Consider the following 17,817-nt stretch of genomic DNA (forward strand, 5'->3'; position numbering starts at 1 on the left):
TATATATATGAAATATATTAACAGCTCCATTTACTGGGAGTCAGACTTTTGCCATCCTCAGCAGTTCAGAACACGATTACATACAAGCCTCTTATTGGCCAAAATAGTTAATAACCAATCTCACGTGATTTATGTCATAGAAGACAGAGCTCACTAAGAGCATCCTGATTTTATAGAATTCTGTAACTATTAACTTTGTGTATATTCCTTATAAACTTGATGAACTATTTATTAAGTCAGCTGAATATTAGATAGAAATGGTAACAAAAAGGGAAGATGGGATAAAAGGCATAATTAAAAAAACAAACACAAGAACTGTTTATTAATATGATCCTGAATTATTAGAAAAAGTTTGAAAAAGATCACTGTAAAGAAAAATGTATTTTAGATTTTTATCAAATAATTTCTTAAGGTTTTTAAGAATCTTCATTATTCTAAATATAGTATAACTGACACAACATGGTCTTTATTAAGATGAATTAATGAGTTTTATTCCTCAGTTAAATATCGACAGTTTGCAGTATATAAACCTCTTAGTTTTGGCTAATTTTAGCTTATTTCATTTTCAGTGCTTAGCTGCATGCTTACTAGAAATAAAGTCAGCTTCATACTCAGACATTTGATTCCATAGAAGTGCTGTAAATTTTGTTTGCAACTTCATGTTGCATTTTTGTAAAACTTTAATGCATAGTTATTTCAGATATGCATTAGAAAGATAAAATATGACTTTGTTGATTGTAAATACCATGTGAAATAAATGGATTTAAAAATTAAGATTTTAGTTATGGTTTCATGGCATTATGGAAAATTTATATGTCAATGGTATATACATTTGCTTAATAGAAAAGCAATTAAATGCATTTATAGGTGAATGAAATTTTAGCATGCTGAATAGTGCAAATGACAAAATGCTTGAGCTAGTTGTGTTTCTTTCTCTTGGTTTATTGGTGAAGGCTATTAAAAAAGCTTATTATAATAAGTCTGTTAACTGTCCTTCAGATACTTTTATTTTGAAATGTTTGCCTCAAAATAAGGGTAACCTTTGATGAATGAGAAGGATTTGAAGTAAAGTATTTGTAAACCTAACCTGACTCCATTTCTTTTTTAAAGTTATTCCTTATTGACTTTGGTTTGGCCAAAAAGTACAGAGACAACAGAACAAGACAACATATACCATACAGAGAAGATAAAAATCTCACTGGCACTGCCCGTTATGCCAGCATCAATGCACACCTTGGCATCGAGCAGAGGTAACAGGTTTTTATATTTAATATAGTTTACATATATTAATTTGTTTTGTAATTTTTTCTTTTATATACATACAGTTTTCAGCATTCATTTTTTGTAAGATTTTGAGTTCCATATGTTTCTCTACTCCTCTCCCCTCCTCCACATTGCAGGTAATTTGATATCAGTTATACATGTACCATCAGGTTAAAAGTATTTTCATATTAGATATAATGTGAAAGAAAAAATGAAAAACATTTTAAAAAAGTGAAAATAATATATTTTGGTCTGCTTTGAGACTGCAATATAGTTTTTCTCTGGATGTGAATGGCATTTTCCTTCACGAGATTGTCTTTAATCACTATTGCTGAGAATAGCCAAGTCTAGCATAGTTAATAATCACACTGTGTTGTTAATGTGTACAATGGTCTGGTTCTGCCCACTTCATTCATCATCAGTTTATAAGGTCTTCTAGGTTTTTCTAAAATCTTCCACTTTATGATTTCTTACAGAATAATAGCATTCTATTGTATTCGTATACCATTACTTGTTCAGCCATTCCCCAATTGATGAACATCCCCTTAATTTCAAATTCTTTACTACCACACAAAGAGCTGCTATGAATATTTTTTGTATGTGTGAATCTCTTTTTTTATGATCTATTTGGGATACAAACCTTGTAGTGATATTACTGAATCAGAGTTTGCACAGTTTTGTAACCCTTTGAGTATAGTTCCAATAAGTCTTTAACATCGTATCCTTGAGCATTGAACTCAAAGAAGGAACATTAGATATAAACATATCTAAATCAGTTTCTAAGCTCACACAAGTTCAGTTAGTGCCAGTTGCTCTGATTTAGAAACATGTCTTTTTACTACTCCATGACTGTCTCTAAGATTTAATTTGCTTTCTCTTTGGGAATAATTTTCATGGTTTTCATTTCATCTTGCATCTTTGGTTTTGTTTTTTTGTGGAACTTTTGAGTTGACAGTCATTTGTAGCTCTCTTAAGTCTTTATTAGTAATTGAGATATAGTGGTGTCAATGCCTAGGGTGCTGAATTTAGAATCCTGAGGGATTTGGGTTTTAATCTTGTTTTTACTACTTTATTTTTTGCCATTTGAAGTCCCATTCAATTCTAAATCTGACATCATGAACTCTTAAACATCAGTATTTTCTGGTGTTCTATTCTCATTTGTCTTAATGTATGATTTTTTTTATGTCTTTATTTTAATGAGAAAAATTTAATTCTGGCCAAACCAAGGTGTTGGGGGGGGGGGGCTACTGATGGCAGTGTGTGTACTGTGGGACTTGAATAGAAGTGGTATTTAGACAGAAACTGACCTTTGAAATATTTACTTGTAGGTCTTATAACACCATTATTTGTTACTAGATCTTAACCTCTGCCCTGCCAGTCCCCCCGCCCCCATCATTAAGTTTTCTCTTTTCTGAGCTGAATGTCTACAATTCCTTTAACTTTTCCTTATGTGACTGAATTTCAAGACCAGCTTGTCAGCATGCTTTCCCAAAATATCCCTAAAACTAAACACAATACTCCTATTGTGATCTGAACCAGGCAAATAAAAGATTAGGATTATCATTTCCCTAGTCCTGGACATTATTCCTCTTGTGACCCTGTTGATTTCATTTTAAAATTTGGACTTATTCAGTATGTTAAATTTTCTTTCCTCCTTTATCTACAAATTTAATTGTACTTTGTGCTTTTATTGTTTTACTATTTTGGGGATTGGACAAGTTATTTCTGTAGATAAGGGGATTTTCATGTGGAAACTGCAATTTGAATCTTGTTCTGCAATTTATGGGGAACTACTGAGGTAATTGGAAAAAAAAGAAAAGTGACTTACCCAGTGGCACACAAATAATTTCTCATGAGCTAGACTTGATTCTGGTTTTTCCATATTCAAAGTAGATTCTTATCTCCTACCCTGTAATACCTCTTCTTGAATCAATAAAATGTTACATAAAGTAGCACAAGGCCAATTATAATGAGACATGAGATTGACTTACAAATTGACATTGAATTATATGAATTTTTGAGTGTTCATTTAACTAATTCCATTTCAATTCAATGAGTTGTACTATTATTTTGCTTGCATGTTATATTTTTCTACAAAACAGAATGAAAAACTTTGTCAATTGTTTTTTTTATTAAATCTACTAGTGTTATGCAATAATATTTTTATCTGTCAGCTTTTTGAAAAATGACAGCACTTTATGTCCTTTAGTTGTATACGTAAAGGTATTAAACATTTTTATTTTATATTTGTGAACTTGAAGTACATTTGAGAATTTTTTTTGCTTGTAGTGAGGTGTAGGTTTCAGTTGGTAAAAATCTTACTTCAAAATCCAAATACCTTGAAGGTAATTCTCTTAGATAATGATTTCTTGGGAAATTTTTTTAATTAAAGATTTTATTTGAGTTTTACAATTTTTCTCCCAATCTTCCTTCCCCCACTTCTTAGGAAATTTTTGTAAGCATTCTCACTTATACTCTAGCTTTACTGTTATACTGTTAGCTGTAAAAATGTAATTCATGCTTTTTTCCCTGCTAGGCTACTAAGCACACATAAGTTCTGATTTTACTATCTTCTGTAAAGTTTTTAGAATTGCTATGGTACTTGGTGCTTCAACTTCCAATAAAGTTGATGCTTATCTAAATTGTTTTGCTTTTCTTAAAGTTCTCAAGCATTGTGAAAAGTTGTAGTTCATTGACTAAACATTCTTAGCATTTGCTCCATTTATAATCTAATCATTTGTTTTAAAAAAAAACCTGGTATTCATCTTTTTGAATTTCTTAGTTTATCATGCCAATTTACAAAGGTTTTCTTTTTAAAATAGAATGTGTGTATGTATGCACACACATATGCACATAGATACACAAACAATTCCTAAAATTCTTTTCCCTCTTCTTTAGTCGTCGTGATGATATGGAGTCTCTAGGATATGTGTTGATGTATTTTAATAGGACCAGCCTGCCCTGGCAAGGATTAAAGGTAGGTCAATACTCCTGCTAGGCAAGGCCTCTTAACCTGAGGTCTTTAAGCTTATTTTTAAAATCATAACAACTGTATTTTAATATAATTGACTTCTTTTACAATATATTTTATTTTATGCATTTTAAAATATTATTTTGATGAGTCGATAGATTTCACCAGAATGTCAGTGAGATCCATGACACAAAGTAATAGGTTAAAGGACTCCTGTACTGTGAGGACTTGTTTTTTTATAATGTAGGAACATAGATGAAACTGTCTTAATTAACTTAATTGGGGGGAAATAGAGTTTTGCAGGGTTGAGAATATAAGGAATCCCAGGACTTTCAGGGTTTATTTGTTCTTTAATGGCAGTTGCTGTTGGGTATGAGCAAGGATGGAAGAACTTTCTTCCTTAACAGTTCCTTTTCTGATAATCTGAAGAGATTTATACTCATCATTGTGGGCATCTTCCCACCAGCATTTGAAGGGATGTAGTCAGAAGTTTCACTAATTCTAATCCATGCTGCCTTTTGTACTGTACTTTGCCAACTCTGTAGACTGACTCACCTGTTTTGGTGGTGCTCTTGCCAGGCCCACGTTTTCTCCAGGTTGTTGTTCCCCTAAACTATGAGTGTGGACTCCTAACAACACCTCCCTTTCCACTTCCCACACTTAACTTTTATCAGGGATCCATCTAGAAGCTTGTGACTTTCTCATTGTCGGACTAAAACCTGTTACTATTACTTCATTTGGGTGGGAATATATGAGCTAAGGTAATCTCTCTAGTATTTCACAATTTACAGACTGTTATTTTAACACACACACACGTATATATAATATATAAAATATAGTAAAATATATGTTTATATATTTAAATCTTAATTTTTTTTATTGCATTTAAATTTCAAAGCAGTCCCTTGAGGTTGATGTTATTTTGTAGGTGAAGAAGATTAGGCTCAGAGTTTCCAAATACCTTTTGCTCCCATTCACATATCTAGTAAATGATCATGCTGGAAGTTGACCTAATGTCTTTCAAACTATAAACTCTTTATACACTGCTATATACTATCCATTTTAAAATGTTGGTCTGTTGTGCACTGAAAAATAAGCTTGCTTTCTGTTTAAAGAAACATAGTTAGTACTTCTTTGAGAGTACTTGTATTTTCTAATAAGTAAAAATCTTACTATTTGACTTTTTAAAAAAATGAATTAACAAACACACACACTTCCCCTAAATATTGGCTTGCTTTATTTTAGTTTAATTTTAATTAGTGAGCATTGAGAAAAACTTTCAACAAGTTATGATTTTTCTATAACTTTTGTATTGGACAAAATATTTTGCTTTGTAAGGAAAAAACCATTAGGCAATATTAAATTACACTAAATTAAGACAATAGTTTTGTTGCTGTCTCTCCCTTTTTCCACCATGTTTCTGGGTGGTTCTAAAATATTAAATTAATTCTATAGTAGAACCATAGTTTCTCCTCCTTCAGATTGAAGTCTTCTGGGGTATAAATATCTGTTATTTCCCTGGTGAGTGAAAGGGTTAGGAAGCACCTTGCAATAATGTCAATTCTTTTGTAACTCTGCTTTCTTAGAGTTACATAGGATACTGAGGATCTGAGATATTTGCCAAGGATCAAATAAACAATATCTGATGGAAACAAGTCTTGTCTTCTTTCTATCCTCTCTCTCCCTATTCCTCAATTTCATGGGAGAAAAGGAAATTATTTATGAATAGAAAGATTGCTTGCCTATGATATATGAAGTTCAGCTATTGCTTAGGGATTGTGCCGATCATGAGATTTCCCCATGGGAAACTCAGCTGGACAATTTGCAGTGTTTGGTATATTTTAAAAGCTTTTTATGAGGGGAGGACCTGAGTTCATATGCAGCCTCAGGCACTTAATTACCTAGCTGTGTGGCCTTGGGCAAGCCATTTAGCCCCATTGCCTTGCAAAAACCTTTAAAAAAAAATAAAAAGGAACTTTATGGATAATTTTCTGACTGAGATAGACTTCCCCTACTCTTTCTCCTCACAACTTAGGCAAATTAATAGGTACAGACCTATAACCATTGATAGCCCCCACTAGATTGGATAACAGGTACATTCAGTACATTCATGAAAACTTGCACTTTTGTATGACCTATCAGAGAAGTCCTTTTTATGTGCTCTTTTGAGAATTTAGGCTTTATAAAAGTTTCAAAACTGAATATAGGTCATTAGGCTAAACTATTAAGAACTTTATTCATTTGCATTTTTTAAAAAAATCCCTATTGGCTGTGCCCCTTGATAGTTTGTTATTGACCATACTGTGTTTTTTATGTTTCATAGGCTGCAACAAAGAAACAAAAGTATGAAAAAATTAGTGAAAAGAAGATGTCCACTCCTGTTGAAGTTTTATGTAAGGTAAGAGGATGTAATGGATGAATTTGTAGATTAGCATTCAAAGAAAAACAATTTATGACAAGTGTTAAACTTGAATGTGCTCTTAGAGTGGTCAGTTACCTTTAAGAATTTGCTTTATGTTATTGCCATGGTATTTTTTTTTCTTTTTGCAAGGCAATGAGGTTAAGTGACTTGCCCAAGGTCACACAGCTAGGTAATAATTAAGTCTGAGACTGGATTTGAACTCAGGTCCTCCTGAATCCAGGGCCGGTACTCTATCCATTGTGCCACCTAGCCGCCCTTTGCCACAGTATTTTTAAATTGAATTTCCAGTAGATTGTTCAGTTGTGGGTGATATTAAAGATAGTCTGTGATTTCAATATATTATAGTCCGTTTAGGCTAATTCCTAATGGTATAGGGTTAAGGAAAAGGTCATTTTAAAAAGGTAAAGATGGACATTGAAAAGCTCTTAGGATGTAAGCTCTTCTGATAAGATTCTCCAAAGCAATGGATGATTTAACTTAAAAAGAAAAGATCCAGTGTATTTTTTGTTGGCAGGCATATTTATCAGAAGAAAGAAATATAGACAGTAAAAAGACATGAGTTAGACAGAATTGATTTCTACTTTAATTTCTAAGAAATTCAAACTCAGTTTTATCTGAAGGGAATGAGATTAGAAAAGGAATAAACCTCTTTAAATATCTCATCCTCTCATATTTTGCTTTGTATGCTCATAGAATTGCTAAATAGTTGAAGTATCATATAAAAATGCTGCCTGAAATATAAAGATTTGTGTAACAACTATATACCTTTGATTCAGGGAATGTAGGTTGTGCTGTATGTTGTAAAGGAATTCATTATGTTAGAGAAGTAGACCTAATAAAATGTTTGTGTTGCATGTGTATTTTCTGGAGATAATATTATGTATCTATTTTTGGTTTCCTAAATCAACAAGTTTACTTTGAAAATGAAAAATATGCTAGAGAACTAAAATTTTGCATACCTTTACCTTTTCATTTGCTATCTCACCTTACTGCTGTATCATCAAAAAAAAACATTTGAGTGCTTTTTGGTATTTATGGTAATATGCTAGGAAAAACAGTTATTTATATGCATTCCTTTTCTTTCAGATTCTTGAAAGACAAGAATTTGCAAAATCCAAATAGAAGGGGAAATATATTCATCAAATATTAGAAACATTAATTTGCCCTAAACCTATATGTATAAGTACATTTTAGCAGTGGGTAGCAGGTTTCTCATGTGGGCCAGAAGTTTGATTCTTCCCTCCACCCCAAATTGTTGTTGAGAAATTAGTGTTAGGAACTAGTGAGAAAGGAAACATGATACTGGTTACACAGTGCAGGCAAATCAAGTTTTTAGAGCATTTGGTTTTTTTCTACGTTTTGAAATAGTAAGCACAGCCTCCTGCTTAATTATTTTTTTGTCATACATACATACATACATATTTATATATTATATTTGTTTTCTATTAAGCATGAAGTATGTTTCCTTGACTAATTTTCATTCTTGATCCAAAGGGATTTCCAGCAGAATTTGCCATGTATCTAAACTATTGTCGTGGACTACGCTTTGAAGAAGCACCAGATTATATGTATCTGAGGCAACTATTTCGTATTCTTTTCAGGTCAGTTTTGAAATTGTGGAATATAAAGCATTCTACCCAAATTGCATCATAATGTTACTTCAGCCTTTCCTTTTACTTACACTCTTATGGCAGAATGAACTAAAAGTTATCTAAGCATTTACTTGTCTTATTTTATAATGAGTGTCTTAGATCTATACTGTATCTCTCAAGGTTATGATGTGGATCAATTGTAAAGAACTTTATAAATCTATTTAAATGATAATGGTGATTTCCCAAGGTCTGGAGAAAATCAATTTGAAAGGAAATTGAGAGGCAGTATAAAATAGTGTAGTGCATAGATTTGGGACAGAGGAAACTTGTGTTATAATCCTATTAGTTGTTAACCTTTAGGCAAATTATCCTTCTTAAATATCTGCTCCCTGTACCTCTTTAGATTAATTCCTCATATGGGATTATTGCCACAGTGTCTTGTTAACCATAAAGCTTTTCTAATGTAATGATTGTAAATGATAATGACATTTTTCAGTACTTATGGAATAAAGCTTTAGGTCTTTTGTTTGGTATGTATAGTAGACTCTTGAGGGAGTGGACTGTGTCAGACTTTTATTTAAACAAGCACTAAATTTCTAACCTAGTTATCTGTTTGAAGTTCATTTATTAGCTTTGAGGGAAGACCTATAGCTACCGTAATTGAAAAGTGCACACAGTTTGCCTGGCACATAAATGCTTTATAAATGTAAGTTCTTTTTGTTATTGTTACTGTTAATTTCTAAGCCATCGGAAAAGAACATAATTATAAACTGTAGGACTACACTAAAGACTTAAAAGATGTTTACTTGGATTCTATTGGCTGCTGCTTTTTCCCAAGGCCATGAGAATTGATGGTAGAAACATGGTACAAATTTGTAACAGATTAACTTGACTTTCGAAAACAAAATCTATTCATGGAGCAGAAGAGAATTGTGGATCTCAAGGCCCTGCCGTGTTTCTTTCCTCCAAGGAATTTTCTCATAGTCCTTAGGGTTTTATCTGAGTCCAGGTGTTCATTCTAGCTATGTTCTCACTATATACTTTATCATACTACTTGATTTCCCATTTTTCAAATGAAGAGGGATGGTGTGCGTGGGTGTGTCTCGTGAGTCTCATGCGAGCGCGCGTGTGTGGGTCTTGTGTGCTTGTGCATGCAAACAAACTAAATTGACAAAAGGAGAACCACAAGCATGTGAGTAAATTGTCAATGATACACTGCATGACAAAATGTAGGCTTAGTGTGAGTTTGAGTTTTGAGATTTGACCTATAGGTTTTTTTGCTTTTTTAATGTTTAAGGGTTAAATAAATATATCATGGAAAGATATTTGGAATGGTTTCACATACATACACAAATTTTATTGCTCTGATTTCATATCTTAAAGGTAGAAGAATTTTCATATCTTAAGGTAAAAGAATAAGTTGCCAATGGCCAGACTATCTTTTAATTAAAGAGAAAATGTTCTTTCACTGACATTACTTGTTTCTCTAATAAACCTCAAAATCCATCCTGTCATGTTCCAAGGTAGTATGAATGTCTTTCCTCATAGGCATCTTGTTCTAAAAATACAGTTTATAATCCCAATTTGTGGGATACATCTGTGATGTAATCACTGAATTTAGATTTAGAAGAGCTGAGTTTAAGAAGTCCTACCCTGGAATTTACTAGCTTTGTGACAAATTAAAATTACTTAAAGCTTTTTGCTCATCAGTAAATTAGATTTAAATACCTGCATTAACTACTACCTCACAGGTTTCTTCTATTTAAAAAAAATATATTAAGCACTAGATAAAGTAGCAAGTACTATACAAATGCTAGCTAGTATATTTCTACTCTGCCTGTATTTTTTTGATTTTTCAATCTTATAAAATGCTTGTCTTGAGACATTGTTTTTTTAACTGCCATTATATCTCCTACTTCTTCTCACCCCCTCAATATTTCAATATTGAATGATATTTTTTCTAGGGATATTGGGGTACTATATATTGTTATCGACTTTGATCCTACACTGGTATGTGTATGTAAACATTTCAAAACATATATTAAACATTTATACACATGTATATTTTCATTCACATTCACGAATAGCAGTTTAAGGACTTGGGGTTTTTTGTTATTTGCCAAGTTTTTTTTTTTTAGAGGAAGTATAAAGAAAACTGAACTATTATAAGACTAGCAGAATAAAACACTTTTAAGAATAAGGGGCGGCTAGGTGGCATAGTGGATAAAGCACCTGCCTTGGAGTCAGGAGTACCTGGGTTCAAATCCGGTCTCAAGACACTTAATAATTACCTAGCTGTGTGGCCTTGGGCAAGCCACTTTAACCCCATTTGCCTTGCAAAAAAAAAAGTACTTTAATATCTAAAGAGAGGATGAGATCTCCAGATTAGTTTTGAACTAATTTCCAGGAATAAAAAACACCTTGATGAATTTTATCTTAATTTCATTTAAAATTTTTTATTTTATTTTTATATTCACTTACAACTTCTTCCTCCTTCCATCCCTCCCCCACACACTGAGAAGGCAAGAAATGTGATTTTTGCTCTATATAAGAAGTCGTGTATAAAATGTAGTCATGCATAAACATTTCTGAGTCAACCATATCAAGGGGGGAGGGAAGGCAGGGGAAAAGGGGGGAGGTGAAATTGCTTCAATATGCTCTCTGTGACCATCAGTTCTCTACATAGAGATGTATATCATAAAGAGAATTTTTATCTGCTCTTAAGAAGATAGATTGTTATATGAATTGTTTTTATCTGAGTGGTGGGGTTTTTTTGTTTTTTTTTTATTTGTGTGTACGTTACCAAGTAACTGTTGGTATATTGGTATACCAATTGGTATTATTGGTATTGGTATAAAGGGAGTTATTTTTCCCCCCTAGGACTCTGAACCACCAGTATGACTACACATTTGATTGGACAATGTTAAAGCAGAAAGCAGCCCAGCAGGCAGCCTCTTCCAGTGGGCAGGGTCAGCAGGCCCAAACCCCCACAGGCAAGCAAACTGACAAAACCAAGAGTAACATGAAAGGTTAGTAGCCAAGAACCAAGTGACGTTACAGGGAAAAAATTTGAACACACAATTTGGGTCAGTCAATAATTTATAACAGTGTTAGATCAAGGAGGTGGTTTAAAATACACACACACATTTGGCTCGATTTAAAAAAAAATCAGACGTCCTTGGAAAATTTGACTACTAACTTTAAACCCAAAATGTCCTTGTTCATATATATATGTATATATATATATATGTGTGTGTATGTGTGTCCATATATATATATGTATATATATTTTCTCATATATGTGTGTATATTTATATCATTTCTCTTGGGATGTTGGGTCATTTTTAACAACTGCATCTTTTTACTCATGCATTAACCCCCTTTCCAAACAAGAACCATGAATTGGTGTTGGGAATGTGATCAATGAATTTATTCAGTCCAAAATCCTAGACCTAACACTTGTTGATTTTTTTTTTTCTTCCCTGCCTTTTAGGAATGGATTTGGTTAGCCATGGTATTTTTAAACTAACAGTGTTAAGATTTTTTTTCTTTGCATGGTAATGTGACAGTAAATGTTGAAAATTGTAGGAATGATTATCTTTCACTTGGTGAAAAGGTGGCATTACTGTGAATGCTCATTCATATGCCTCTTAGTTACAAACAATTTTACTGAAGTAGATATTTAAACAATGGAGGAGTTGAATTATACTTATTCATAATATATCAATTATCTTTTGTTAATTCTAAATATTTGGGAAATTTCAGCTTCAGGATTTTAAAGAAAATAAGCAAGTTTTAGAGGCTCATTGTGCGCTTCCTTTATATTAAGAACTTGCATCTTGAAGGTGTTTCTTTTAATGGGGTAAGGGGCTGCTGCATTACTGATGTCATCTTCTCTTTAGCTACTACTTTATTTTCACGGAATGGAGATTTTATGGCAATTTGCACTCAATGTGTCAGCTGCCTTGAGATCTCCCTTCCATGCCTTCTTTCTTCCTTGGGGGTATACTGGAAATTTTCCTCGACAATCCTGGAAATGGTGATGGAATGTGATTTATTTTATTTTTTTGGTTATGTTTTCATTGCTGTATGAGCTAGTTTGAATATAGTCTTCAGTTTGCCCTTGGTCTGTAGTCTGTTTAAAACTTTTTATAACAACCAACTTTCAAGTCAAAAGATAAAAGATCTTATTTCTCAGTTAGTTTCAGAAGTCATAATTTATTGATGTCCTCACCTCAACAGCTAATAATCGAAGTACTCGACAAATTCTTAATGAAGTTATTAGAGTTGATAAGTGTTAAGGTTGGGTTAACCAAAAAGTTCATCCACAATTATAAAGGAGAACAAAATGTTAGCAGAAGAATTTATTTTATCCCTGAGCTAGATTTGATTTTTTTTCTGTGGCATAAAAAAATGACTTTTGAATTTGTTTTTTGTAGGTAATAGAAAATTCAATCGCAAATCAGAGTAAAACCAGCACATGTTACTTAATGGGACCAAAAATAGGTTCTTGGGGGGGGGGGGGGGGAGAGGAGCCAAAAATGAATTGAAATAGTAGAAACTGGTAGAGTTTGATTATGACCAGAATTGTTTCTCAGGAAAATTAATATTTAAACCAGTGGTCATCACTTTGTTTCTTTTTTTGTTTTTCAAGGCAGTGGGATTAGGTGGCTTGCCCAAGGTCACACAGCTAGGTAATTATTAAGTGTCTGTGGCTGGCTGCTCTATCCACTGAGCCACCTAGGTGCCTCTAACTTTGTTAATGTTAAATAATTACCCTTTTAAAATTCAGAATAGGATTTATTTCTAATTTGTCATTAGAATGGTGATCAGAGGAGAGCTACCAGAATTAATTTAAAGAACTAGGGATATATACCCCAGAAAAGATAAAACAAGTGGAACTTTAATCCTTGCCTTCAAATACCTAAAGGACTAGCCATCTTGTGACAGAAATACTTGGTTTAATTCTCTATAGCTTTTAAAAATTGGAATGCCTTGTCTTCTGAACTTTAGTGTCTCCTATCACTAGAAGTGCTCAAGCCAGTGACTGCCTGTCAGTAGATGTGATACAGAGCTGTGGTTCTTGGATTTATTGGAATGTTGGACTAGAAGGCCTCTTGAGTTCTTTTCTTATTTTGAGATTCTTAGAAATTGATGCATTACCTTCCATATTTGTTTCTACAAATAATAGTGCAGATTTGAAGAAATAGTTCATGACTGGAAAGAATAGCAAATATTCGCTGCTTGCCTGGTGTGTCCTGCTAATAGATTTCATTTTAAGTCTTATTATGCAGGCCAGTTATTAGATTAATGCTAATTGTTCCAGTGTTATTGAAGGACATAACTAATGTCCATGAGTTATGGATTATTAGAATGGGCAGCTGTGGTGTAATTTTCCTTACAAATAAAATAATTTATTATTGAAATAATTAAGTAAACAGTATTATACCATTGCACTTCTAGTGACAGGGAACTATTATACAAGTCCATTTTTGGACAACTCTAGTTATTACGGAATTGGTCCTGCTTCTGTCTTTTTCAGACCATGTATCTAATGTCCTTTCTATGTTAAATACAGCATGTTTTTTTTTTTAATAAATGAGCAGAAGTAAGCACTTATTCCAAATCTCAAAGAAAATATTCTGGATATATTGAATCTGTATTTTCTTTACAAAGTATAAAAATTGTTAAAAATTTCTCTGTAATGGGAATTTTTCTCAGAAACTTTTGTAAAAAAAAATTTTAGTAGGGTTTGCTAGTTTCTGACAAATTTATACTTCACCTTAAAAAAAGATGGTCATGAAGATTTGTTTATAAAGTAAGGGATTTTTTATTTTTTATTTTTGTGAGTCCATGGAGTTTAAGTTACTGCCCAAGGTCACACAGCTGGTATCAAGTGTCTGAGGCTGAATTTGAATTCAGCTCTGCCTGAATTCAAGACTGGTATTCTATCCATGCCCACCTAACTGCTCCAGGTTTTATATTTAAACTGAAGGTTTATATTTAAACTGAAGGAGCTCATATTTCATTGACTGCCCTTTCAGAGACAGTCCAGGGGAAAAAATAGTTGGTCTTGATGTAAATTATTTCTTGTAATCAAAATTTCCCCGCCTCCCAAATGGTCAGTGACTATTAGTGGAGAATCTCTTGTATGCCAGGTGCTGACATGTAGTAATTTCTATGGGTTGACTCCTTTATTGGCATTACATGAGCTTTTGCCATTGTAGTTAGTCAAAAAAAATTGGGGTATTTGGAAATAACTACTACTAAAGATTGTCTTTTCTCTATAATATTTTCATAGAATTTTTGAGACCATGTAAATTGGGGACTTTTTAGTCATATATCTGTTTGGCAATTGGTATTATTCTTGGTTTCAAAAATATTTTTTCACATAAAGTTGAATTGTTATAAATCAAAATGAATATAGGCTAGTTAAAAATAACTTAAAGCTCTGAATATTCTTGCAGTACTGGCAATAGTGAATATTATTTATTTCCTAGCTACTGAAATTTGCCTGACTTGTCAGAAAGTTGTTAGGTTATGCTTATACAAAACCTTATCAGTCTTCAAAATTGATCTTTAAAGGTTATATAACCTTTGGATCAAACCAATCATAACTTCCTATATCTTAATTATTTATTCCCTTATTTGTAGGGGGGAAAAATGTTTTCCCTTAGTGTAGTTGCCTTTGTATTTTCCTATTTTGGAACATTAACCAGTATGGCAGAACCTCAAGTGCACAAGTATTTTTACAAATATGACTAAATTAAGTTTTCTTTTGTCTGAATACTCTACAGTCAACTGTCCATCCCTTTCCTTTTCCTCCTTAGTTCCTTAGCCATCATTTCTCCTTCATCATTTCTCCTTCTGTAAGTCAGGAGTGGTGGTTTGTTACATCCTAATACTGTGTCTGAATAGTGAAGTGAAGCTGCCTATGGTGCCTTTCACCTAATAAAGATACTGAAGAAATAGAAATACTTTTTTTAGTCAGTTATCATACTCATTTTTTCTCTTAGCACATCTACTCCACAAAAAGTGAATTTTTTTTTTAGTACTTGAGTTTACTAAAGGAAGGGGAAAAATTTAAGAGATTATTTCCAGTTAACCTGAGTAAAATAAGGGTTTAATGATTAGAAGCATAAAACTGTTCATTTAATTTTATAGGCTCAAATAGTTCATTCTCTCCCCCCCCCCCCCCCCCATGAAACTGGACAGGGAAAATTTAGAGAATACTTTAGAAACAAATAAAACTTTTGTCTTTATGTTGGAGTATGCTGATTCAATTTTGCTAATCAAGAAATGATTGTATCTACCAGAACTTTTGATCTGTGAGAACTATATGAGGGGTTAACTTTAATTTTGATGTACACTAACATTTAACAATGAGTGCCTAATTAAATATATGAAATGGTGTTGCCAAGAGCACTTAGAAATAATTTTCAGAAAAAATCTGCATAGAACTTATAAAGTTATTAAAAAAAAAACATACAAGGTGTTCTAGAAACCAAAACTTAACTTTTGGGGACATCCTGTATTTTGGTGTATGTCACAGGTAGGACTTTGTTCAACATTTTTATATCAACAACTTGGATGACAACATTGATGAAATACTCATTTAAGTTTGAAGCTTAAAATCTAGAAGGAACAGGTAATATGCTCAATGACAGTCTGGATTTGAAAATGTCTCAACAGACTTGAGTAATGACTGGAAACTTAGCAACCTGAAATTTGATAGGTGTAAATATAATCTTGAAATTTAGGTTAAAAAAAATCTGTCTTACAGATATAGGTTAAGAGAAACCTAGCTTAAAAGCCATTGATATGAAATTGAATTTGGAGTTTGTGTTTTCTGCAGGCTTACTATAAGTTTAGCTATGCAATATAACTGTCAAAATGAGAATGCACTTTTCAGATGAATTGATAGAAGTTTAAGTGAGGGTAGCTAATGCTCTCTTTTGATGCTACAGTATTGATTTTCAAGAGGGATATAGACAAGATATGTCTGGAAGAGGGTATGAAATTCTGTTGAAGTGTGGGAATGTTTTGACATAGAAGAAGAGTGCATGGGGTCAGAATGTGGGTGAAGAGACTAGAGAGAATGTATATAATTTGAACTGTGTGAAGAATTGTCATATGAAAGAGAAAATAGACTGTCTTAGTTTCAGAGAGCAGAATTGAACCTGTAGATAGAGAGCTATCAGATATAAGCTGTAAAGATATATTCAAGCTGTTAAAAATGGAATGTGTAGTGAAGTGTCATCACAGGCTATATGATGATAAAGAAAATCCCTGCTGTGGTTGAAAGGTTCAACTAGATGGCCTTTTTTAAAGAGGGTGTGTGTGTGTGTGTGTGTGTGTGTGTGTGTGTGTGTGTGTGTTTGTATTTCAGTTGGATTCTAGAATGAAGCATGAAAGAATATAATTTATTTGATGAGTCTGTATTATACTATAAAGTAATACCAGAGTATCTTTTGATAGAAAAGGCAAAAATATATTCTAAGTAATGTTGCAAGTGTGAAAAACCTACACATAGGAAGTATGATTCTAGATTTTTCAGTCTAATACTTAAATATGCTTAGCATTTGTGCTAAATACTGTAATAGTCTATATAGCAATGCCATTATGTAATAATAGTTGGGCTTGAGATGATCTTTTTCTACATTGGATTAATGTTGGCATTCAAAATAAATAGGGTGATGCTATTTCATCATGCCTACCTTACCAGTTTCTTTTCTTACCCTCCATTGTTTACTGTACTTCAGCTTCAGTTTTTGTCTAGCATAACTTTTTCTGACTTCACCAATTACTGCTAGGAACATGTCTGGTTACTCAGCATAGTGTAAATCATGGGCGAAGATCATGATCATGTACCGTGCCTGGAGATGCTAATCAACACAGGATAAAATTCATCGATTTTGATGAGATGCCAGAAGAACTGTGACTGCCTACTGGAATCTTGGAATATTGAACAATAAACCTGGATTGTAAAGAACTAAAAATAAATGATCAAGAAAGAAGATAAATGACAAAGATTCTATTGTGATTTGAACTTCATCTTTTCGAAAACTTATTTAATCTTTCATGCTCTTGGCATTGGCTATATTTCTGAGTATCTATCAAGTGAGAAGGCCCTTGTGAATAACTAACTGGAGTATGATGTTGCTGTAACTCGATGATGTGGAATAGCTTCCAATTGGGAGAGGAATCAATACAACAGTCTATAATGCAGTATCTTACATTTGGGAGAGGAGTCAGTATAACAGGTATTACTTTCAAATAAAACAAATTCACACATCTCTAAAATTGTGACCTTTGTTTATATTAAAACTTTGAAAGCATTTAAGTTAAGTTTTATTGTGTTTCTTTTGAACTAAGTGAAATGTTGTATCTGTTGTGTTTAATTCTTTCTTGTCCTTACTGTGAAGATAAGAATAAGGTTAATTTTCTCTCTCTTCCCACTTAACTGGATATTTTTTAAGTTTCTGTGGGAAGGCAGCATTGCTGTTTTTTAACTTTTGTTAGTGTTGGCAAGGCAATGGGGTTAAGTGGCTTGCCCAAGGCCACACAGC

General features: G+C 32.8%; 1 protein-coding gene across 5 annotated transcripts in view; it reads left to right on the top strand.

Annotated features, from left to right (window-relative positions):
• The window catches only part of CSNK1A1 (casein kinase 1 alpha 1), a 52,701-nt gene that overhangs the window by 29,189 nt on the left and 5,695 nt on the right, over window positions 1-17,817 (top strand). For 2 of the 5 annotated variants that reach the window (XR_012473777.1, XR_012473779.1), the window contains 6 exons: window positions 1,111-1,250; window positions 4,162-4,240; window positions 6,558-6,632; window positions 8,151-8,257; window positions 11,129-11,277; window positions 17,062-17,511. Coding sequence is in view for 2 of the 5 variants with exons in the window: in XM_074212664.1 (XP_074068765.1) it covers window positions 1,111-1,250; window positions 4,162-4,240; window positions 6,558-6,632; window positions 8,151-8,257; window positions 11,129-11,277 (550 nt within the window). In the remaining 3 variants the exon portion in view is untranslated. Of the gene's footprint in view, window positions 1-1,110; window positions 1,251-4,161; window positions 4,241-6,557; window positions 6,633-8,150; window positions 8,258-11,128; window positions 17,512-17,817 lie in introns of all 5 variants that reach the window. The other 3 variants (XR_012473778.1, XM_074212664.1, XM_074212665.1) reach the window with 3 other exon arrangements.

The sequence above is a fragment of the Macrotis lagotis genome, chromosome 1, assembly GCF_037893015.1.
Source record: "Macrotis lagotis isolate mMagLag1 chromosome 1, bilby.v1.9.chrom.fasta, whole genome shotgun sequence".
NCBI lineage: Eukaryota > Metazoa > Chordata > Mammalia > Peramelemorphia > Peramelidae > Macrotis > Macrotis lagotis.